This window comes from Podarcis filfolensis, assembly GCF_964270895.1.
Source record: "Podarcis filfolensis genome assembly, chromosome: 15".
Classification (NCBI taxonomy): domain Eukaryota; kingdom Metazoa; phylum Chordata; class Lepidosauria; order Squamata; family Lacertidae; genus Podarcis; species Podarcis filfolensis.
Window position 1 is genome coordinate 22,449,645 of NC_139618.1, and position 24,097 is coordinate 22,473,741.

The following is a 24,097-nucleotide window of genomic DNA, read 5'->3' on the forward strand; positions in this document are numbered from 1 at the left end:
CCGGAAGCCGAAAGAGCTCCGTTTTGAGTGTTATGCTTCCGATTTGAGTGCCACGCTTCCGTTTTGAGTGTTACGCGGAGGTCTGTCTGTTTTTGCTATTTATTTTGCGTTTTTATTTTTGTTTTGTTTTTGTGACTGTGTGGAACCCAGTTCAGCTACTGATTGATTGAAGGTGTGACTGCAGTACATTGTTTATTGCTTTCATTTTATGGATCAATGGTCTCAGTTAGATAGTAAAATCCATGTTAAACTGCTGTTTTAGGGGTTGTTTTAAAAAGTCTGGAACGGATTAATCCATTTTGCATTACTTTCTATGGGAAAGCACGTCTTGGTTTTGGAATGGACTACCGGAACGGATTAAGTTTGAGAACCAAGGTGCCACTGTACTGCTTCTCCCAATCTTTGTGGGTTTTTCCAGAACAGCATGGGTTTTGCACAAGTACCGAACGCCTTCAGAAAATTACACTAGGTGCCAAGGTACCAAGGAATACAAGCGGTAAAAAAAAAGTTTCTAGCTTTTCCAAATGGAAACGCACAGCTGGAGTCTCAGAAGATAGATGGCCAAGGACAGTCTTGCTTCCCATTCCTTCTCTCTCATGACTAGCAGAATAATGTAAACACATGCAAAACTTGCTTGATTTGCATAAATTATACAAGCTGCAAAATTCCCCCCCCCCTTTAAATTATGTGCAGCATTCACACAAGTTCGGGTATCTCTCTCACAGGCACACATAGAAATGGTTGAGATGGCAGCCTCTTTTGATAACAGAAACACATACATGGTTCTTCAGTGAATCCCTTCATAAACTTTTAATATGTGGAATGTTTCCTTCTAAGACACAGACACCTGTGCAGTCGGATGTCCACCAGTTACAAATATTTCATTAAATTCCTGTTACTACTGTATAAATATTGGGCTTGGAGATGGGCAGGAAGAAGATGGGAAATACTGTTCTGCGCAACCCAAATGGCCACTTCTTTACAGTCTAAAGTCTTTCAGCGGCCCAGATTACGGGGCTAACATACTTCATACAGTAGGTCCACAGATAAAATAATAATCTAATATTATTACACAACCTTATCTTTCAATAAAACTTTGCTTTATAATAAAATATCTTATTAACATTGCCATTTCCCGTTATGTGTAAATATACATACATAGATACATATACCCACACACACACATCATAAACAAAGCGTTGGTTTGGAGCTTTGCTACCCAAATGGACAGGAAAGAACCTCAGCTCTGTCTCAGCTTATAAAGCCCAGTGCCAGTTCATCAACACAATGTCCTGGAATGACTCCACATAATACATAGGTAATTATTTCTTACTGGAGTCAGTGAAATAAAAGAGAATGGACTACCACATTCCACATGCAAGCCTTGGTTTGCTCTATATTGCTCGTCTTTATATGGTCATAGGAGAGGAGATTTGCATTTTTTAAAAAATCCTGCCCTCTTTTCTACGCTTGGCGTTCAGGCAAGACTTTTACCATAAATATAAATAAAAATAAGATTACTGGGATATTGTTTTGTTTTGCGCACTGCAGGGGAAGAAAATGCACAAACTCTGGGATAGATGTACGTATATAAAAAAGAAGCCCTCCCATCAGAGAACAGAGGAATTATGGGAAAGAAACCTTGCATGAGAAGCTAAGGAAGGAAGGTCAAAAGTTTATGGGTAACGAGAGCTTAGCTACACTGCTGGGGGGGGGGCGCGCTGGGAAGCCCACTTCTCCCTCCCCTCCTTTAAATGTACATGTGTAAAACTGAGCGATTCTCCAGTTTTCAACTTGTCAAGCTGACAGATGAGCATGGAAGGGCACTGCTGAGGGAGAGAGCCCTGCCTGATTTACAAAGCAAGAATTCTTCCAAAAAAAGATTCTTTTTTTCCTATAAGAATCATAAATATGATGTTGAGCTACACGAAAGTGGGTAGAAGACATCTCCAAGAACAGGGGGCGGCCTTTTACTCTTTATGACAGTTTCCTATACTCCTCAGTAAACGGTGCACCCACCCCTTCTCACAAGATTTGGGGGTGGGCTTGCTTCTACGGCGTGTAAGAGGAGCTCACCTGTGGTGGCCCCGTAAAACTCACCACTCCAATAAACTTTTCAAGTGGTAAAAGGCAAGGCTAGAAAACTGACTCATGCAGAGACAGGACCCAGGGACCTCAGAGGACCTGTACGTCTGTTGCATCTCTGCGTTGGCTTTAAAAAAAGTGCTAATTTATGAGCAAATTGCTGGGCGGGGAGGAAGGCCTGGCCTTTGGTTTCCAGCAGCTTAGCATAGGACTTGGATTTGAGAGACTCAGGTTCAGATTGCCAGTTAGCTGTAAAACTCCTTGGGTGACCTTGAGAGAGCCATTTTCTCTCACAGGGTTATTATAAAACAAAAAAAGATTTTTTTTGGGGGGGGGGAGAAACCTGTACCTCACCCACAGCTCCTTGGAAAAAACATATGATAAAAGAATGCTATAATTTTTTTAAAATGCAAGGGTTTTAGGGTTCTTCAGCCACAGTGAGGATGGTGGCAGTCCATCAAGAGCTGCCTGCAAGCTGACAGAGGTATCTCAGCAGCGGAGAGCGAGCCTTCACGAAATAGATCAAACGTATGACCGGGTGACCAACATGAACTTGCCCATGAGACAAAGAGGCTCCCATTTAAATGCCCGGCACTATCTGCACTGAGTCTGGCCCCTACGACACCCTTGAGAGTCAGCAAGCCAAAAAGGTTATGCAAGTGATTGTGATTTAGCAGAGTGCCCTGCAAGCTGCAGTGTTTGTGTGTGTGCAGGCACACATGTCAACCCCTGTCAAAGTTTGGATCTCCTTCAGCTTAAGTGAAATCCAGAAGGGCACTGGGTATCCAGTAGACCAAAGTCTAGTAAAACACTGCTTATAGAACATCCCCCTTCCAACCTAACCCTCCGGGAACAAAGAGATTGAGAGGCCACCCAGGTGAAGGGGCACCAATTCTGCCACTTGTAATTGGAGCCCGGCTACTGAGCTACACAAAACCTTTTCAACACGTACCCTGTGTATGGCCTGAAAGCCCGAGCTCCCCGACTTGAGTGACTGCAAGGACCCTCTTAAAGCTTTGAAGAAAGACTTTCATGCTAAGTTCACAGGAATACTGGAGCAGTTGGGGAGAAACCAAAGAAAAGCCGCACACACACACGCTTGAAGTCAGTCACCTCCTCTTAACAATTTGCCGCTACCGCAATCTGCACTGGGTCGCAGCGCACCTCTCACGGATCTGGGCCTGCTGGAGAAGCTACCTGGTACGTATAGAAAACCAAACCTCAAACGACAAACCAAAACGAATCCCCCCACTTCCAGAAAGTCCTCAATTTGCGTACATGAGGTGGCCGTGAACCCCCTGGAGATGGGGGCGGGCTATTTGGCTTTGGAGTCCACATAGATTTTATCTCCATCCCGAATGCCGTAAGAGTGCAGAGCCCGCGAGTTGTACTTCATCTCCTCGGGGCCGAAAGGAGCTTCGTGGTCAAAGTAAGTGACATGCATGTTGCTGGTCGGGAGCTGGACCAACGCTTTCAATTGTTTCTTTAGTTCTGCCACCGTCTGGTCCAGGCGTATGGTCATCTCCTCCACCTGGTCTCTGAAGTGAACCTCGACTTTGGCGCTGCTCTGGGGCCGCAAGTCCACCACCGCCAGCTTTTCCAACTTACCGTATTTCGTCACTAGCTCGTGATACCTGAGAGAGAAAGAGACGGGCATTACGACCGGTGCCGCAAATCCCAGCACTTGGTCTCTTGGCTATGCAGTTGCTTTATTAAAATAATTCTTGCATCAAAGCCCTTCAAGGAGGCTAGATGCATAAAACATAAAACAGAAGCTTAAAATTAAAGCAAAAATCACTGGAACGGCAGAGGAACTGATAAAACCAAGTGTAAGAGAAATCCCACTACAGCAGCTAAAACAGCTTCAAATAAATAGCCTTGTGGGGAGAAGAAGAGAAAAATTATTTGTTTGCCGCCAGAAGGGACCAACAGCAAAGAGGACCAAGAAACCTTTAGGAAGGACATTTCAGCAACCCAGAGCTCACTATGGGGAAAAGGTTTTAGTCACTGTTCCTCAAATTGTGAGGGGGCCCTTAAACTTCTGAAGATGAACTTAAAGAACAAGAATGTTTGAGTGAGAGGAGATAATCCTTTAGGTACCCTGGATTTACAACATTTTGAATTTTTAAAAGGGTCCAGAATCTGGAACTGGACCCCCCAAACTATGCAGAAACCAATGGACTTGTCACTTCCATGCTCTCGTTTTATGAATTTCCCTGCTACAACTTTTAGGAAGCGTTTCTTGGAATAATAATAATAATAATAATAATAATAATAATAATAATAATGATAATAATATTTATACCCTGCCCATCTGGCTGGGTTTCCCCAGACACTCTGGGTGGCTTACAGCATATATAAAATACGTAGTAAAGCATTAAGCATTAAAAACTTCCTGATATGTTATGATGTGTCATTAAGTAAATTAACTGGAATTCTTGGGACTGACCCATGCAGGGAGAGATTTGTAAGATTCGGGGCAAGCCCAGAGTGGTGATTGTGCACTGCTGAAACTCGCTGTTTTCACTGTTCAGAGAGACTCTCTTATGGTAAGCAAGCTCCTGCTGGTTGCTGCTGATGGAACATTCTAACAGCAACAGGTACACAGTCTTGCGGCTCCTGAATTTCCACCTTAGCAGCGCTGCTAGTGACCAAGAGTTCTTTGCCATACTAGTATGCAGGCACATAACCTAAGTGAGGATGCAGCAGTGACAGAGCCTCACCTCCTGCTCTCACTGGACATGCAGAGATCAGCCCTTCTCCTCCTAATTCTTTCAAAGTTAAAACGCTACATGGTTTAACGTTGCTTTAGCAGCTGTTAATATTACTTTCCCCTACTTTGCACTCTGATCTAGGCAAATGCCCTGCATTTCATTCCGCCGTCAAATATGCCATCAAGGTGTCTGTGCCCCCCCCCCCAAAAAAATCAGGAGCGAAGGGGAAAAGCCGAGAGCTGTGTCTGCCTGGACAGCCATGAACCTGCTCAGCAAGTTTCACCATCTTCCCAGAGATGCTCTTTTGTTCTGGGCTGCTGGGTAGAGAGAGAGAGAGAGAGAGATCAGTGTTTCCTCGCTTCTCCCCTCCCATTGCCCTCACTTCAGGTATCTCTCCGATAGGTAATGAGGAGGCAGAGTCTCTTCTGCCGGGGCTGGGAAAGTGGCAAAAAGTCAACCCGAAGCACAAGGTAACTGAAATAACAAAGACAAAGAGCGGCTGAGAGGAGGTAACATTTCAGAGTCTCCAGACGATGCCCGGGACTGAAAGCTCCTTTTGTCTCCTGTCCGGCTCGGGGGCTTAAACGTGATCGCTGCTGTGTCACTGCTCCTGTCAAGAGGATGATGGAGCCTGGCAACGGAAGAGGGAGGCCCCCCGAGGGACTCATGTTAAATGTAGGAATGCTCTCTCAACAGCGAAGCCTCTGTCTGCCCGGAGGATGAGGTAACCGACGCAGTGCGCTATGATTTCCCCAGCATCTTGGACACAAACGGCCTTTATCAGGGCGGAAGGCTCCAGCAGAGGCAGCTGCGCCTGCTCTTGCAAATCGGCAGATAGGAACGGCCCGCATGGGAAACTATTACTTGGCAAAGATGGAGGAAGATATGCGTTTTCGGAAAAGGAGCCGTCGCCTAGGACTGTAGTGGGGAAAGTTAACGGGGAAGGAGCTTCCCAGAGTGCTTTTCAACACTTCAACCTGCACCAAGCACTTTGTAGCGGCTCCCATGGCTTAACACAGCATGGGCCACCCAAACTGCTTCTGTGGTTATAGTGGTACCTCGGGTTAAGTACTTAATTCGTTCTGGAGGTCTGTTCTTAACCTGAAACTGTTCTTAACCTGAAGCACCATTTTAGCTAATGGGGCCTCCTGCTGCTGCCGCGCCACTGGAGCACGATTTCTGTTCTCATCCTGAAGCAAAGTTCTTAACCTGAGGTACTATTTCTGGGTTAGCAGGGTCTGTAACCTGAAGCGTATGTAACCCGAGGTACCACTGTATATAGCACGGTCTACTAGGGCAGAGGTACAAGTGACAGAGCAGTTCTGGACAAAAGTCTGCCTTATACGGAGCGCGGCGAAAGCGCACTTTTGAGAGTCCTTGGAAACAACATCTCAATCAGCAGAGGTGCTGTTCCTGTTGTCCCCAGGTCCAAAAACCATATAGGAAAAAAACAAGCAGGCTAAGAAGAAAGCAAAATGAAGCGGAAGAATTGGAAACTTGGGGCTACAGAAGGATTTCCTTCAACTTGGCTTGAAACTACTGAGAGAGGTCATTTCTAAGGCCAGCCTGTATCCCAAAATGAGAAAGATGGCCATTTCTAGTACATTTTGCTTCCCGCATTTTCAGCTTGGCTCTCACATGCCTAGCACGTATGCTTTCATATGAAAAGCACATCTGCATAGTGCTGGATCAGCATTTCCTACAAGTCATGGCCCTTAAAGAAAAAAAAAGCATCCTCATACACAAGTTTCTAGCAATCTTGTTTGCAACCAAAATTCTGAAAACAATGAAGTGTCTTTCATTTTCAAAATGAATAAAAAATGAATTAAAAAATTGAAGCAGCAAACCTACAAACATTTTAAATATTACCAAATGATATAATTAAAATAACTATTTTAAAGGGCCTGTTGAAAGGAGAGCAGTGATGGGGCATTTCAGCACCTCAGCGCTGAAACAGAAAATATTGTTACTATTACTATTTTATTTATTTATATCCTGCTTTCCTCCAGAACCCGGACTCAAGCTGGCTAACAAAAATTCAAACAGACATGGATAAAGCACGTAAGCTAAAAACATGTTCAAAACAATAAAAAACAAATTAAGCTATAATAAAATTAAAACAATGTTAAAAACATATATATAACATCTAACAAACAAATCTCATAAAAACAGCATGACACTATTACAAGCTTCTTTCTCTTGCAACCTCCAGCAGATGAGGGTAGGTAGGGAGACACAGAGCAGGGCCCCAGTAGATCTCCAGGATCAAGTATAGTAAGCCTTCAGCTTATGTGTTTAACTTGTGTGCATTAAGTTATGCATGCTTGGCAAAGTGAATGAATGAATGAATGAATGGGGGTGGGCATCCAGGAAAAATGACTTTAGCATCCCCACCCACCATCGAACCCAATGTGTATTGACTATACACGATTTTTGCTTTAGGGTCGATCCTTGAAGCATAGCCTCCATGTAAGTTGTGGGCTTATGTGGATTCATATCACAGGAGGCAATTCTTCAGAACACTGTTGCTGGCTCAGAAACCAGGTCATTTGGTGGTCTGGAATAAAAAGTCAGTGCCCTGAATTGCTATTTGTTCTTCTGCACTATGGCTGCTATGCTTTACTCCTCAAGCATCAAAGTTCTTGCAAATTCAATAATGTGACTAAAATGTGTGATTTTTATTTCACTCTATGTCACATGCAGAACTCAACCAAAGTTCTCGCAAATTCAATAATGTGACTAAAGTGTGTGATTTTTATTTCACTATATGTATGTCGCAAGCAGGACTCAACCAATGAATTAAATGTCGTTGTTTTGGGTGTGTAGGTGCAGAGGACTGACACTGCTCATGTAAAGGTCACAGCCCTGGAAGAACTGGAGGGCTAAAGAGATAGAGAGGCTTTTGTTTGTAATATGGGCTGGAGAGGGAGGCCCAGAATGAAATGGGGTGCAGGGTGGGGAAAACGTACACAACCACAGGTTGAACATCGATCATGGGCCAAAGGTCTAGGATGTGGAACCTGAACCCTTGCCACTGGGGAGACCACCCCAGCCATGCGCAGCCTCGTCCATGGATATCCCTGAAATGGCACACTAGCTCTGTGGAGCGGAAAAACAGCTTTCAATGGGCGCACAAGTCTTTTAGAGACCCCACACAGATGAGGGCATTCGGACAAAAGGGCTATTGAGCACAGAAGGATGGGAGGGGTTGCAGCATTTTTAAAAGGCTATGAACCCGGGAGCAGGTGGGCGGGGGGAGGATCAGAGCTCCCCTTGCTTCCTACGTGAAACCTCTTTGGAAAAGTCAGAAAACAGCTTTCTAGAATGGAAGCAAAAATCGACACACAAAATGACACTGATGCTAGAAAAGTGTTGAAAGAAATATTTCTTGACCGTTCGTTGGGTGGGTGAGGGAGGGCAAAACAAAAACATCCTGGGGGGGGGTATCATTTGCTTTGTGGGGTGGTGGGGGAGGAGAATTTATCAAAAAATTTCAGGGTGGAATTGCCACTTCTGAGTGGCCATTTCCTCCCTGTCTTTTCAACATTAAGAAAAGCCATGTGGGGTGATAACTCTCTCCGTAGGTTCCCACAGGCCACACTTCCTAGAATGCCTTGCAACATCACATCACTCCAAAGCATTCTGGGAAGTGGGGTTGGTGGGAAACATCACAACGCTCCCTCCAGGTCTTCTTGTTTGCCCACACTTTCTGGAGAGTTCCAGCAAGGTAAGCAGCAAACAACTCCTGGGAATTTCAGAGGAATTCCTCCCCGCTCACACAAAGAAAGCAGGAGAAGAATGGGACATACTTTTTGAGAAACGAGGGGAGAGGTGTTTCACCCCAACCTTAAATGGAACACCCAACAGAGGGTCAGATTTGAGCACTTCACAATGCCCCCCACATTCCAGAGAAATGTACGATTGTTAATGCAGAAGCCAAGGAGAAACAGTTGCAATATATTTTGTACAGGGAGCGGCTGTTTTAGCACCATCCGGTATGTGCATGACCGTGCATGCGCATGTTGCGCCGAACCTGAAAGTGATCCACAAATGTCACCAAAAGGGGAGGGACGGCAGGTTTGCAGGCTTTTAAAATGGTGATTCAAATATACACGATTTCACTTGAACGTAACCCCCAAGTAAACCGGGAGGTGCCTGTATTGTTCTCCAAGCAAGTTATTCATAGGGGTCACACAGACAGACCCTACAGTCTTCCACTCAACAGGGCCTCAAAACATAGTAGGAGATTTTGCCACAGAACCCTCTGCAAGTCAGAGATCTTCCTCAGCCCTTTTCCTCCATCTCTTCTGGCCTGCGTTCCCACCCTCAACCCACTCCTATGGATCTCGAAAGACTTTCCCCTTCCCTTTTACAAGGCAGACTGCTCCAGGAAGTGCTGCCCTGTGGACTGCTAGTTACACACCATGTCATTTTTAATAAAGTTTTTGAAGGATTCCTTTAGACAGGTTAGCACACTCTGGTGCCACTAGAGAAGGCTGCCACCAAGTCCTATCAGCCCCCATGCTGGAGTGGCCTCTCTGCAGCTGGGCCTCTTGCCTTCTACTCTTAACCCCACATCCTTTTCCAGCAGTCAGGTCAGCCTGCACACCTGACTCTGCCCCAGAGAGAGAGAGAGAGAACAAGGAACCCTTTTCAAAACTGCTCTTGTGCTTGGGAATGCAAAGTGCCAACGAGTAGCCAGGCATTCCAGCTGATGGCTTGGAGCATGGCCAATTTTTCACTCCTTTGTGAAGGAAGGATGAAAATGGCACACAGGCGATGCCATCTAAATACATTCGGTTTGGGCACATACGTCTCTGGAGCTCAAGGGCGCTTAAACACCAGATGGCAAGAGGATTAGCCACTGAGTGCTGGCACCGAACTGACGGACTGGAACCCATTCCCAGAGGATGCTGACTTCAGGTAGGGGCTCAGCTTAGTGAGGTGGGAGTATTAATCACTTACACAGAACTAACAGCCACATCCTGCCCACATAAAACTGTAAGGTGCCAGGGACACTGACAATATGGTATAAATGATAAACAGGTGAAAATATTCACACTTTGACCATACAATTTAACATTTGTCTAGCATTTTAGATTCAGCAATCCTAACAATACCCTTGAAAAGAAGGTCAGTATTATTATATCTACACTGATGACAGATAGGGAATCTAATGAGCATGTGGCAAAGGTGAGATCTCAGTTTACAGCTCATAGTTTCTAGGAACTATGGTACATACATGACTCAAGGACTTTAAACAAACTCATTTCCTATTCTAAAACTTCTGGGATCAGAAGTTCTCACCTGAAAGGGGCTTCCTCTTGTGGAAAGTCCATGTAGTAACGAATAAAAAACCTCTCCGAGTCCTCTCGCTCTCCTTCCAAAATGACACTCCCGTTCAGCTTATTGATAGATGGTAACCTGCCGTGTTCAAAAGAGGTGGAAATGTTACCATCTAGAGAAGGGAAAAAAGAATACCCCCCAAATTTAACAGACAACAGCAAAATGATGAGTATTGCGTTCTCAAGGGATTTCCCCAGATAATTGAAAACATGAACTCTTAAAGGAAATGTGTTTTATTATGCAGGTGCCTTGGCGAAGAGAATTTAATCCGAAACCACATGTTACAATTTGAACATAAATGCGTATGTGACATGATTTCAAAAGAGTTTTATTTTAAAAAAATACTGGCACTCAAAGTATTGTAACTTCAGCAAGGCATTTGTTAAGTGTCGCCTCCTGATTGTGCAGAATTCAAACAGAAAGGCAGCCAACCCTCAGGTAAGAACAGGAAGGCAAGTTAGAGACGCAAATGTTTTGGTCATGTCTGATAGCGGTCTACTCCTAAGACTTCCACAAATGAAAAAAGGAAAGGGGGTGGGGGGAGATGGGGAATTGCTGAATGTTAGGGAGGTATTTTATGATGCAGTGACTCTCTTCACACATAAAGCTAAGCCAAACTGTGGCTTAGTGTGAATGTGCAGGTGACCAAGCAGAAGATGGTGGCTGCTGTGTTCCTCTGTTGGTCGTCCTCTTTTTGTATTACCCAGGGCTGAGTCATGGTATGTCTTAGTGCATCATTGGAACACAGGCTTGTGCTTCCCAAGCACAACTCAAAGTGGCAATTCTGAGAGATAAGGCCATGAACGTCCTTTCCTACATGAACCTGATCACTTCGTGAGATCTTCAAAAGAGGAGCTCCTTCAAAGAGTTCCACACCTTTGGAAGTTAGGGAGGCAATCAACAACAACAAGAAGGCCTTCACCAAGAAGGCAGCACCAAGTGGAATGAATTCCCTCCTGGGACGTGCCCTCTAGGTGCCTAATTTGATGCGGTTATAGAACAATTGAAAGCTGCTTTGATTTACTCAAATTCTTGGAAGAATTTGCCACTAAATGTTGTAATAATGGTGGTTTCTGTTTGAGATTTTGCATTTGGGGAAAGGTGGTTATTTTTTTAAGGTATCGTGTTTTTATATTGTGATTTTATGCTGTAACAGCCCTGAGACCTGTGGGTATGGGGCAGCATACAAATTTAATAAAGTATTATTATTATTATATTATTATTGTTGTTGTTGTTTTATGATTAGATGAAATACTTAAATCGGAATAATTTTTAAAAAATTGTTTCCATAAGCTACTTCAATAGATAGAAAAGTGGGGCATTTGTCTTTTAAACATGTAAACAAAGCTATATAATTTTAAGTTCCAAGTGCAGAGTTTTAGCCATGAACATGTTTAGCCAAGATGAGATTTTATGCAAAGAACACGTACACTGAAGTTCGTTTCAGCAGCACCTAGCCTATGTTGTTAGCTTGTAGCAAACATGGGATAATTCTTTCATCACACTTATTCCCAATAATCCAAACATTCTTAAAAAGAGCACAGCTAGCCACAAGAGTTCAGGAACCTGAATAAGGCTTGTAGATCAACACTGTCCCCCAGAACTGAGGCTGAGTTCGGAACAGAGAACTGCATTTATGGGAAAAGACCTGCTGAGTGCTTGAAAATAATTAGCACTCAAGAAAGCTCCTTTTGACAAGTGAGAACACTACAAGGCATGTTGATGGATGGGGACTCCCCCTCAAAAGATTTTGATGAGTAAGGATTCTATTGCCCAATCCGTAACCAAGCCAGGACAACTTCCTTCCTCTGGTACTCAGCAATGCACTTAACCAAAACTGAGGTAACAGCTTCGACTCAGAAAGCTTACTGTTGGTCTGATTTCCCCATAGTTCCTTCAGTTTGGATGCAAGGATGGTATTTTGGCATGTTTGGAAGCAAGGTGGCAGCTCCTCACAATATGTGGAATAATTTAACACCCACAAGAGAATATTATTTCCTGCTTCTATCTTCCCCCCAGGAGTAAAGAGTTCAGAGCTCATACGACTCAACAGTTGTCAACTCCACATACAGGCCGTTTCCCACAGCTACTCCCACACTCTACCTGCTCAAAAATCTGAGCCATTCATGCTTGCTTTATTCATTCATTAATTTTGTATCTGGCCCTTCCTCCCAATGGAGCCCAGGGAGGCATCAAAAGTTTTAAAGGCCACACTATTTTGGCTGCATTAACTCAGAGTCAACCAAGAACAACAACAAAAAACATCTGCAGACCTGGCTATTACCAGCTTCCTGCGCTCCTCATTGGTGTATGGCTGAAGGAGAGGAATGCCCAGTAACCTCACTTCCTCGAGCTTGGGGAAAGAATTGAGTTTGTCGATGTCTCCCCAGCACTGCAGACCTGCTTTAAAGAAAGGGAGTGTTCAGGGAAGGAAGGCGTCAGAAAGGAGCAAATCAAAGTAATTGGGTGTTCTTGTGTCTGTGCATAAAATCGACTGGGGAAAACAAGGAGACGTTGACATTCCACCAGTACATGTGCAATCAGAATTATAAATTGCTCTCAAGCCTAGTCTATGGATGCAGTCAAATCAGGTAATACAATGGATTGGACCACTTCCATTTTTGGGTGGACGTGGCAGAACATTTTTTGAATGTTCACCCATGTAAACGTATCTCAGTCTGATGTGATGAAGACTGTTCTATCTTCTCAGGATTCTAGTGTTTCATGACTGCCTCAGTTTGCCAAATGCATGGACCTGGCCTGTCACAGAGGCAAACCAAGACATGCTAGTGAATCAAGCAGAAAATCCCTTTGGTGTCCAACTCACCCTCTCATACACACACAAGCAGTAAAAATATAAGAAGAAGCTAAACTAGGTACAGGAAACCTGTTGCCTTTCAGATGCTGCACAACTACAACTCCCAAAATCCCTTGGCCAATGGCCATGCTTGCTGGGGCTGAAGGGAATTGTGGTTCAGCGACATCTGGAGTGCTCCACTCCTGACCCATGAGGAATGGAAAAAATGAATTTGAATTCTAATGAGATGTGCCATCCTCATTTTTCTAAAAAACTTGTATCTCCCAATACCCTCTCCCATTGCTCCTTGTCCATGATCACAAAAAAAACAAGAGCCAGTCAACTAGGCTAATACATCAGTGGTAAACAAGATAGTATTTCACAGTACAGTAACTTCATGCTTTAGGAAACTGCACGGGCAGATGCTGAAGAACACTGGTCGACAGAGAAATAAGTGATGAGGTGTAGTTTAGGAGTCAGCAATAAAACCAAAATAAAATTTAAATGTGGGCACAGACCAAGGCTTCCTTCCTTCTCATTACCATATTAACAAGATCATGTTGATAGAGGCAGCACATTCAATTGCAAGATTTGAAGTGTGTGTGGATGTTAGAAAGATTTATAGCAAGTCTTAAATCTGGATCCAGAAGGGGATGCCTCACTGGGGACCTCACCTGACTTGTGCAGACTGATGGATCGCAAGTGTGGAAACAGCCTTGCCAGAGAATCTTCTGAGTCTTCAATGGCTGTCAGGTAGTTATTGGCCAGAACAAGCGTGTCCAGTGATGGAAACATTATCCCCAACTTTCGGATTTCAGTCCAGTCTTTGAGATTATTGTCAGTTATGTGGAGCAGCTTGAGAGAGTGGCAACAAACTGGAGAACAAGACACTGTTTTATAGTCGTTAAGGCACAGGAAGAGTTCCTCCAAGCTGCAAGAAGAAAAAAAAATAAATGTTATTATACATCCAAGGCTTCTAGTGAAATAGAAATAAGTTATAGACATGCAGCAGAATGAAGTGGCAATGTTGTTTTCCTGAACTGTCATGTGTTAGGCTGAAGGTAGGAAAACTGGGAGAAAAACAAAACAAGCCTTGCAATGTAGAAAGTTTGCACATCAGGAATGTCAGTAATCTCCCCACACACCGCCCCAGACTCTCTCACTTCAGTGTGTTGAAATATCCTGCTACCAAGGAAAAACAAGCAGTAATGAATAAAAAAAAGTGACACAGGGGGCGCTGTGGGTTAAACCACAGAGCCTAGGGCTTGCCGATCAGAAGGTTGGCGGTTCGAATCCCCGCGACAGGGTGAGCTCCCGTTGCCCGGTCCCTGCTCCTGCCAACCTAGCAGTTTGAAAGCATGCCAAAGTGCAAGTAGATAAATAGGTATTGCTCGGGCGGGAAGGTAAACGGCATTTCCATGCACTGCTCTGGTTCACCAGAAGCGGCTTAGTCATGCTGGCCACATGACCCAGAAGCTGTACGTCGGCTCCCTCAGCCAATAAAGCAAGACGAGCGCCGCAAGCCCAGAGTCGGCCACGACTGGACCTAATGGTCAGGGGTCCCTTTACCTTTACTAATGAATAAAAAACAACCCCGCACCCACCACAATCAACAGGCCGGGGGCATGTATAGGGAAGAATGACGCAGAATTGGAGCCCATCCAGAAGGTTGCAACCTGACATCTAGATTTTTAAGAAAAAAATTTGCAAGGAGGTCTTTAACCAGAAGCTGTCAGCCAGCCACCCAGCCACCCCTTCAAAGGCCGGCATCTTCATTATCAAGTTCTTGATAATGGTCTTGGTCTTGGTAATTGAACAGCATCTCAGAAGAAAATAATATATTTACAGTGGACCACCATCATTTGCAAATCAAGATTGGGGGGCAAGGCTTTGCATCGGTGCACTTGGCAGTTCAGAGTTAGTGCGATATTGGAAATAACATTATCTTTATGTGGCACAAATCCTTTGAAATACAGCAGAATGAGGTTGTGGACTGTTCAGGTGACATAGCTGGAGCGCTTCAGACTATAGGCAGAGCACAAGTACTTCTGAATGCTCACCACCACATAAAAATAAAATCCCTCAAAGGAGAAAGGTAGCACAGCAGAGAAAAAAGTTCTAGTCCAGAACTTTGCCTATGCTGAAGTGCTACTTGTAGGGAATTTGGTGCATTCATATACATAGACTCCTACCTGCACTTCAGAGTGGTTCAACCCACTCTACCACCTTATTACATGGCACTGTGTAGAACAGCCCTACGTAGGGAGCAGAGAAGAAGACTTTCTTCTATATTAGGAAGTCCTGGTTCAACTCTTCCCTCTACACGAGCTTGCAAATTAACCACCTCTTTTGTCTAAGGTTAACACAGCTCAGCATCCTGGTCTACCTTACAGAGTTACTGTAGGGATTAATGCAGCTGAAGCTCTCTGAACATTATGGTATACATGCAAACAATATGGTATACATGCAAACTATTTATCATAAATGCAACAGGCTGCTAACAATGACAGGCTTCGGAACAGCCACTCACCCGATTGATAGCAACAGGTTGCAATCAACTCAAGCTGGCATGACTAACACAGCTACATGGGGGCAAGAGGACTAGTACAACTTTTTAAGCTACTAGGTTAGTTATGTCCATTAACTTCAATGGGTCTACTCTAAGTAGGACTAGCAACCCTATAGCTGTTTTCCTAAATGAATTTCACAGCTGTAACAAGCTTTGAACTGGGGGCTTCTGATCCAATGCACAAACGTCTGTTACTTGCTGTTTGATATGCCAATCTGTCCGTAAAGGGCACCTGCCCTTGCTGCTCCAGGCTTACTCTGGCAATTCTTGCAGTATTGTATGGACCGTTTCCCAGGATGCTTTGCTGTTGTTGAGCACAAGTTTCCGAATGCCGGCAAAAGACCCAGCACACGTCCTCTCTAAGACCGACAGATTCAGAGGGTTGGAGCTCAGGTTCAGAAACTCCAGGTGGGGGACATTTGACACAATTTTACTGACCTGAGCGGAGAAAGAAGAAAAAAAAAGGAGAAAGAAAAGCATATCAGGTGGTAATCAAATCTCAAATATTCTGTCCATGGGGGCTGGGATAAGGACAGGTCAGGATGGGACCCAAACTCCCAGTACGGCTCACTGACTCAAAGAATGATACGAATTCTAACAGCATTCAAGATAGTTATCCGTAATTCATACCGCTGCTATTTGCTGATCTAGATTGATTGGCTAATTGCTTGTTCACCTCAATGCCTCATTTAATTACACTCTTTTTTTAAAAAAAAAAAAAACTGTAATAAGGGGAAAAACCAGATCTCTGGCAGGCTGCATAAAATCTACTTGAATGGCAGGTAAAGGAGGAACAAAATGCCTCTCAAGAGCCAACACTGGTCAAAAGGGCTATTTTACCAAGGGTTACTCATCGTTTCTGCTATCTTGCATGCACTGAATTCCATTTCCAGGAAAGAATTTTTATTCCAGAGATTCTGAGTTTTCATTCAGCCCCACTCCACAAAGCAAATTCCTAGCTCTCTTAGAGCTTCAGTTTGAAAAAAACCAAGCAGTTCTGTGGTCAGAAGGCTGCAGCCTTCAGGGAATGGACCATCTCATATTGTCTCTGGCTTTGCATCCCTACCTTGAGTTGCTGCTACAAACTTCCTTACCTACTTCACTCTCTCTTGCATCCAAAATCAACCTCATTTAACAAAATAGGCTACAAAGAGATGTGGTACGAAACTGAACGAATTGTCATTAGTAGTACTGGCTCAAAGAATAGGAAACGAACCTCAAGTCTACAACCAGGCAAGTTTTCGTGGAAGGTGGGCCCTGATACGATAAAGCAACTTGGGCATCAATGACAGAGGCTATGTGGTCAGCATTGTTTTAGAACCAACAGAGAACCGGGGTGTTTATTTCAAGTGGAATGTACGCACAGCTCAGTGGCAAAGCAGCTGATCTGCACATGGAACAGTCATGGAATAACAAAACTGTAGAGTGGGAAGGGACCCCAAGGGTCATCAAGTTCAACCCCCTGCAATGCAGAAATCTCAGTCCAAGATTCAATTGCTGGCATTACTGGTTAGAAGACTTTTGGCTTGCCAGACTTGGAGATGTCCCTTGAAAGGCCCCTGCCAGTCCTAAGTTTCAGGCCCTGAAGGGCTGTGACCCCTAAGGTCTGCCAACATATAGCATGAATGGCAGCAAATGACCCACCTCCTCACATATACACATTCCCCCAAATGCCTTATGTGAGCACATGTACCACAGCCTCTGGTCTCCAGGATTAGAATATGCACACAGTCTGGCAGATGTGAAGACAGTGGCAGTGAGCCACTTCCGTCATGTCTGTCTTTGCCTTCCCACACCTCCTGTGTCGTCTGATAAGAGCTCTTGACGATCATGCTCTGAACCATGGGAGAGGGTACCTTGGTGCACGGCTTGTGGCTTCCCAGGGATACCTGGTTGACCACTGTGGGAAGTGACGTAGGATGCTGGGCTTGTTCCAGGGCTGCTCTTACGTTCTTACAAGACAAGTCGAGTTTTCGGACCTGACAAATTAAGGTTTGCACAAACCATAGTTTGCTTACAAGCCCAGCCCCCACACCACAATTTGATTCCTTTTTTGCATAAAAACGTAATTTGTCAGCTCCAGATAAAATGGTAAACTGCACCATTTCCTCTCTTGTATCTGAGGGAAGGGGGAAGATGGAGCACATGAGCCTGGGATCTCAGGCCTTTATGTGCTGATGTTTGAATGCAATCTTTGTTGCTCTCACTGCAACAAACTAACATGGCCATTCCGCTGGACCTTCATGACTATGAGACTGGCATACTACTGACTGGAGCACATTCAGAACTCCACGTAGGTCCAAGTAGGCACGATTCAAATTTCTCAAGGGTCGGGGGTGGGGTGGGGAAAGACAGCGACAATTAAGGGCTTTCAGAAGGTTGGATAGGAGGGTGCAGCAATGTTAGCTTCCAACCCCTCTGGCGCACTGGTCCAAGTATACTGCCAGTAAGGAATTCATGAAGTTGACTGACCTCTTTGAAACCATCTTTCCATATGCTGGTAACAGCCAGGTGTGTTTCACAAGCCAGATGGAACCCCAGAGAAATTGAACAGGTACCAAGTTAGAGGGCAACTATCCCCAAATAAGGGACACGGGTGGCGCTGTGGGTTAAACCAGAGCCTAGGACTTGCCGATCAGAAGGTCGGCGGTTCAAATCCCCGCGACAGGGTGAGCTCCTGCTGCTTGGTCCCTGCTCTTGCCAACCTAGCAGTTCGAAAGCACGTCAAAGTGCAAGTAGATAAATAGGTACCGCTCCAGTGGGAAGGTAAATGGCGTTTCCGTGCACTGCTCTGGTTTGCCAGAAGCGGCTTAGTCATGCTGGCCACATGACCCGGAAGCTGTACGCCGGCTCCCTGAGCCAATAAAGTGAGATGAGCGCCGCAACCCCAGAGTCAGCCACGACTGGACCTAATGGTCAGGGGACCCTTTACCTTTTTATCTCCCATATGGTAGGTGAAACTGTGGCAACTTAGCAGGAGCCACACAGGGCAGTAGATTGGTGTTGGGTGCCCTAAAGAGACTCATGAGCTGAGAGATGGAAGTTAGAGTAGGCCTTACTGATTCAGGAAGAGGAAGCTCATGCTCCAGGGAAGTTGGGAGAAGGAATGGAAGGCGGGAGAAGTTCAAAAGCCTCCCAGATTAACAAGCTTTGGGTCCATCACAATAAAGCTGAGCTGGCATTTCCAAATGTGAGTTAGAATCCACCTGGAGCAGCCAAATCTGCCTGCAGCAAAAGCAGCTGTCCGTGTAACTGTTCAAACAATCTCCTCTACCTCATGCCAGTCTTCTAGTTTATTGTCAGACAGATCCAGTTCGGACACATGAGCACAGAAGGCAGCGATCTCATTCTCATCCCCTGCACAGGTTATTCCACAGCTGTTCAACACCAGCACACTTGGGAGGTTGAGACGATCTGGAAAGGCAGGAATGACAGCGCATTAATTTGTGGGGTGGTCTAATTTCAGCAGATGAAAAGAATCGCCTGTACAAGCTGGGGGAAACCGAGTCAGATCACACAGTAACTGGTGAAAAAAACTGCTCAATGAAGAAATGGGCAATGCATCACATTCATAAGCAATTTTGCCTCGACAAGCTGGTTTATGTTAACTATATGTGATAATTCACTTGCTATAAAGATTCAGGCCTTCAGGTGCTTTTCTTCCCTGCAGACATTTTATAGACAGCCATAGGTAAAAATAACACTGAGACTGTCCCAAAGTCACTTAGTTCACTAGCCATCAAAGAAAGATGGCTGATGACCCAAAACTGAGTTCTGCTCACAGCTAAGGCTGCTCATACTGGTGACACCATTTCTAAGTTCTGGAATGAGGAGGAGGAGGAGAGAGAGGGGAGGGGGGAAAGACAGATGTAGCCAATAACTACAGTTAAGAATTAAGTGGGTTGCATACGTAGGCTGAGATTAACAGTGGTCACCAGACATGAAAAAGTTGAAGACTACTACTTTATCCAGGATGTCTCCATGTCAAGGACTGCAAAATCACATCCGGTTCAGCATCTGAAATTCCCAGTAAGGGTACACTGAAAATTCATCCTGATTGCCATTCATATGTGTTTATGGTTCAGTTATTTTTGTTATTGAGGGCTGCTTTCATGATGCTTTATTGACATGCCATGAATTGCCTCAGCTCTCACTTGGTGGAAGGAAGATGTCTTAAAATAAAATAAAAAACAACCCAAATCTGTGGTTGCTATCTAGGGAAGAGTGGACCCATTGAAACCAATGAGTTTTAGTCATGCCTGACTTCAGTACCTTGAAGTGGAACGCTCTCCCCAGGGAAGTTCGCCTGGCACCTTCATTTATGCACCTTTAAGTGCCAGGCAAAAACATTGCTTTTTAACCAGGCCTTTGGTTGATTTGATTGACATCTTTTATAGGGTGTTGGGGGGGGTCTTGTTGTTTTTATTTTGATTATGTATTTTGTGGTTTTATATTCTGATTTTATTCTGTGAACCACCCTGAGACCTGTGGGTATAAGGCGGTATATAAATAATAATAATAACAACAACAAAAGAATTGATTTCAATAGTTCTCTAAGACTGAGTCGGATGCCACTCTGTAAATAGGCATTTCTTATGAGGCTTATTTGTTTGAATCGTCCAAATTTGTTTTCATGTGCTTTCAATTTTGCTGTTCTCCCGTTTTTAGGTTGTGTTTCTGTTTTAATGATATATTGTCCTGTTTTTCAAACCGTAACCACTTAACGATATTTTTGAAATACTAAGCAGTATATAAATGCTTTTAAATAAATAAATAAATAAATAAATGTTTATTTGGTGCAAAATCATGACATGTGTACTTCTGAAGACTGAGTGTAACAGTCCCAAACCTGAGACAACCTGATCACATACCCCAGCTCAGGATCCAGCTTTTGTGACATGATGAGTTCATCATGAGTCCAATACGCGCAAAAATTGTATTATGCAACCAGGTGGTTATTTTGAACAGGATCCCAAACCCCATTTAAGATGTCAGAGACAGTGAATTATGACAACCACTGAAGAGGGGAAATCAGCAAGAACATTCAAAAAGACTGTTTGCTGAATACGCTCGATGGCAACATCAAAGATGGAATCATGTAGTAAGCTCTTACCTCTCTGTATGTTTAAGTGCTTCTATGTGAACAACAACATAATGAGTAAGAAGGTGAACAGGGCAAGTGTAAGATCCACTGTGCATTTTGGGAGCTGCTGAGCAGAGGGGAGGGGCGGTTTGAGAGCTGCACATCAAATAAGAGACGGGCAATCTGCTGCAACATATACAGTATTATTTCAGCATGTTAGAAGACGGAATAGGTTCATGGATAAGGTGACCTTTTTATCATTTCTAGGCCTACAAATGAAGACTATTTAGAGGCCTAACCTGGAAGTTTTTGTTAAGGTGACTCCATTGTGGTTCATTTTGAGTGACATATGGTGCATTCTGTCCTTGACTGACTCAACTTAATTCTGCTCTTTTCTGTCAAACTCAGTTACCATCATTTCCACCCAAATAATTTCCTCGTTCTTCTCCCTTTGGGGATGGTTGCGATACAAATCAACCTGACAGCACTTTAAAATTACGCTGCATGGTATGTTGTGTGTGTGTGTGTGTGTGTGTGGTGGGGAGGGGAGTTTGCATTATGGAAAGAAAACTAGATCTAGGTTTAGCCACTCCCCCCCATTCATATAATTGGTGGAAAGATTGAATACAGAACCCTATCTCAAACAACTTTTCAGCCATGTCCCTTGGAATGTCAGACAAGAGAAACACACTCCTACATAAGTCAAGATGCAGCCAGAAATTGTACCTTTCATAGGTGAGCCCTGAGGTGTAGCTGGGACATGAACGCCCATTCCAGGACCACGGCGGTACGGGAAGTTTTCGGGGCTGTATTTCTCACAGAGAACTTGCATGAAACTTCTCCCACTGGGCAGATCCATGGTCCCTTCCTGAAACTCTAGAGTTCGGGGGTGGGAGACACACAAACAAAACCAAATTACACTTTGCAGCAGCGAATATCAGGATCCATTCTCCTACTTAAGCGAGACCAATTGGAAAAACACAAGTAAGCAGCCGTTCTGTCTGTTTGGGGTTGGCTGTCAGGAATTCCCCCAGTTGCGTACTGTAAGAAATAAAGGAAATGTGAGATATAAATGACAAGCGACCACGGGTGCACAAACACACGTGTGCTGGCAAGTGTCTCCCTCACCTCTGGGAAGCACCTGGGAGGCGTTCCAAGCAGTTCAAGAATGCAGCAGACAGATACACTCAAGCCCTCCTTCAAAGTCTGGAGCTGGCTGAGAGATGTCCTCTTAAGATTATGCTGCACTCCAAAGGTGTCCTGAAACTCTGTATGATGCTAGATATAAGACTCTGTTTGCCGCCACACTGGAGGGAAGGAAGGATCCTGGAGACCACAGGTCTGGCTAATCAAAGATCTGTCGGCCCCTGCCTGTGAGCCAAACAAACCCATTCAACAAAGGTTATCACCTCACTCACTGCTGTACGTTCCCATCAGCCTCGCTCAGGGATGAAACCTAGGAAGCTCCTTTTTACCTGGTTAGGCTACTTGCCCACCTAGGCAGAGAATGTTTACTTGACGTGCTACCTGATCCTTTGAACAGGAGGTTCCCTTTGGGGTTGTGTGCATATTTTAAAATTTGACAATTATGAACCACAGTAGTCAAAAAGACACATAAATGAGAACACCTTAGGACTAACCAAGCAGAATACACCATAAGCCTATTTCAAGGGGTTACTTACCGGTCTCAGCATCAGCTCTCCCTAAATTAACAGATGTGAATCTCAGCAGATGGCATTCAGGAGAACCCACTCCATGTTTTCAGAGGAGAAACATCACATGTCCATGTATTTCACTGCATAGGGGTTTTTTTTGGGGGGGTGAAAGGTGGGTGAGAAAAGGAAGACTGTAAGCAACATTATTTGCTTTGAGGAAAAACTGAACAATTTGATTCTCTCTTCTAAAAGAACAGGGCTGTATCCAATGTTCTCTGCCTGCCAGCACAAGGGCCCTTAAGCAAGAGGAATTCAATGCAAGAATTACAGATTGTACCACATTCCTCTGGCACAAAACCTTTCACCACTGATGACAAATATACTGCTAAGTGACTTTAAAATAGCACTGCATTGGATACAACCCATAATAGCAGCCTTTCTGGATCAAACTAAGGTTCATTTGATCTAGGCTTCTGTTTTCAAAAGAAGCCAGCCATACACTTCTTGGAAGCAGTGTTAGAACCTTAAGATATATAATCTAGGCCTGACAGATCAAAAGTCATATTTTGCAATAGGACTTTTTGGTTCCTGAAATTCATTCTGATTGTGTGGATAAAATATAACAGGTAGAATTCTGCAGGATGTGCTGCTAGTGTGTGTGAAAACAGTCAAGATCCAAGGATCCCCAGGCATGCGTCTCCAGATGGTGGAGATGTCAGGAGCCATCCTCGTCCCCAGGCATCTTCACTTGGTTGCAAGTGGCCATAGTCAGGTGCAAAATACACCTGGTGAATTTTGAACACTGCTTGGAAGAAGCAATGGGCACTAGCTTAAGTGAAATTCATGGAAGATGAGAATGTCACCAGTATTGTGCTGCAGGGGCCATCAGCAAGAAAATGGCCTTCAAGCCATGTCTGTTGACTTCCTGGATGCATCTGGTTAGCCAACATGGAAAACAGGATGCTGGACTACATGAACTTTTGGCCTGACCCAGCAGGACTCTTAAGCAGAGAACACTACTATGCAATCACTGTCAAGTGTTGGTTTAGCCTGCTTTCCTGTTAAAGGCCTCATTTCCTTACCAATGATGTAGCCTCAGTAAGGATTCCTTGGTGCTTATATTTGATAGCCCCAAATTAGGTAGTTCTTCCAGCAGAATGGTAGATAGGTCATATCGCAATCGCATCTTTTCTGGTATAAAAAAATATTAGCAGCGGCCTACCACACACTATGATCACTGCAGATGGTGACAGCAGTCACGAAATTAAAAGACGCCTGCTCCTTGGGAGAAAGGCGATGGCAAACCTAGACAGCATCTTAAAAAGCAGAGACATCACCTTACCAACAAAGGTCCGTATAGTTAAAGCCATGGTTTTCCCAGTAGTGATGTATGGAAGTGAGAGCTGGACCATCAAGAAGGCTGATCGCCAAAGAATTGATGCTTTTGAATTATGGTACCGGAGGAGACTCTTGAGAGTCCCATGGACTGCAAGAAGATCAAACCTATCCATTCTGAAGGAAATCAGCCCTGAGTGCTCACTGGAAGGGCAGATCCTGAAGCTGAGGCTCCAATACTTTGGCCACCTCATGAGAAGAGAAGACTCCCTGGAAAAGACCCTGATGCTGGGAAAGATGGAGGGCACAAGGAGAAGGGGACGACAGAGGACGAGATGGCTGGACAGTGTTCTCGAAGCTACAAACATGAGTCTGACCAAACTGCAGGAGGCAGTGGAAGACAGGAGTGCCTGGCGTGCTCTGGTCCATGGGGTCACGAAGAGTTGGACACGACTAAACAACAACCACAACCACACACTATGGGACGTTTGTGGCGCTGTGGGTTAAACTACA

General features: G+C 44.5%; 1 protein-coding gene across 1 annotated transcript; it reads right to left on the reverse strand.

Moving 5' to 3' along the window:
• Positions 1-783: 783 nt before the first annotated feature.
• On the reverse strand, positions 784-22,391 carry TBCEL (tubulin folding cofactor E like). The gene is made up of 8 exons (XM_083588876.1): positions 22,277-22,391; positions 21,321-21,470; positions 18,786-18,925; positions 15,768-15,949; positions 13,617-13,873; positions 12,419-12,545; positions 10,107-10,223; positions 784-3,719 (listed from the first exon to the last, which is right to left on the reverse strand). Exons 2-8 carry the CDS (start codon positions 21,451-21,453, stop codon positions 3,401-3,403), a joined length of 1,275 nt encoding a protein of 424 aa, XP_083445002.1. The 5' UTR covers positions 21,454-21,470; positions 22,277-22,391; the 3' UTR covers positions 784-3,400.
• Positions 22,392-24,097: the final 1,706 nt, after the last annotated feature.

What these genes read in the sequence shown, in the direction of transcription:
- TBCEL (XM_083588876.1), bottom strand. Translation starts at nt 21,453, where the DNA reads ATGGATCTGCCCAGTGGGAGAAGTTTCATGCAAGTTCTCTGTGAGAAA. An exon ending in AACTAGAAGACTGGCATGAG is followed by an intron (nt 15,950 to 18,785) that starts GTAGAGGAGATT and finishes TTCTCCGCTCAG; the next exon opens with GTCAGTAAAATTGTGTCAAA. An exon ending in AGGAAGCTGGTAATAGCCAG is followed by an intron (nt 10,224 to 12,418) that starts GTCTGCAGATGT and finishes TGAACACGGCAG; the next exon opens with GTTACCATCTATCAATAAGC.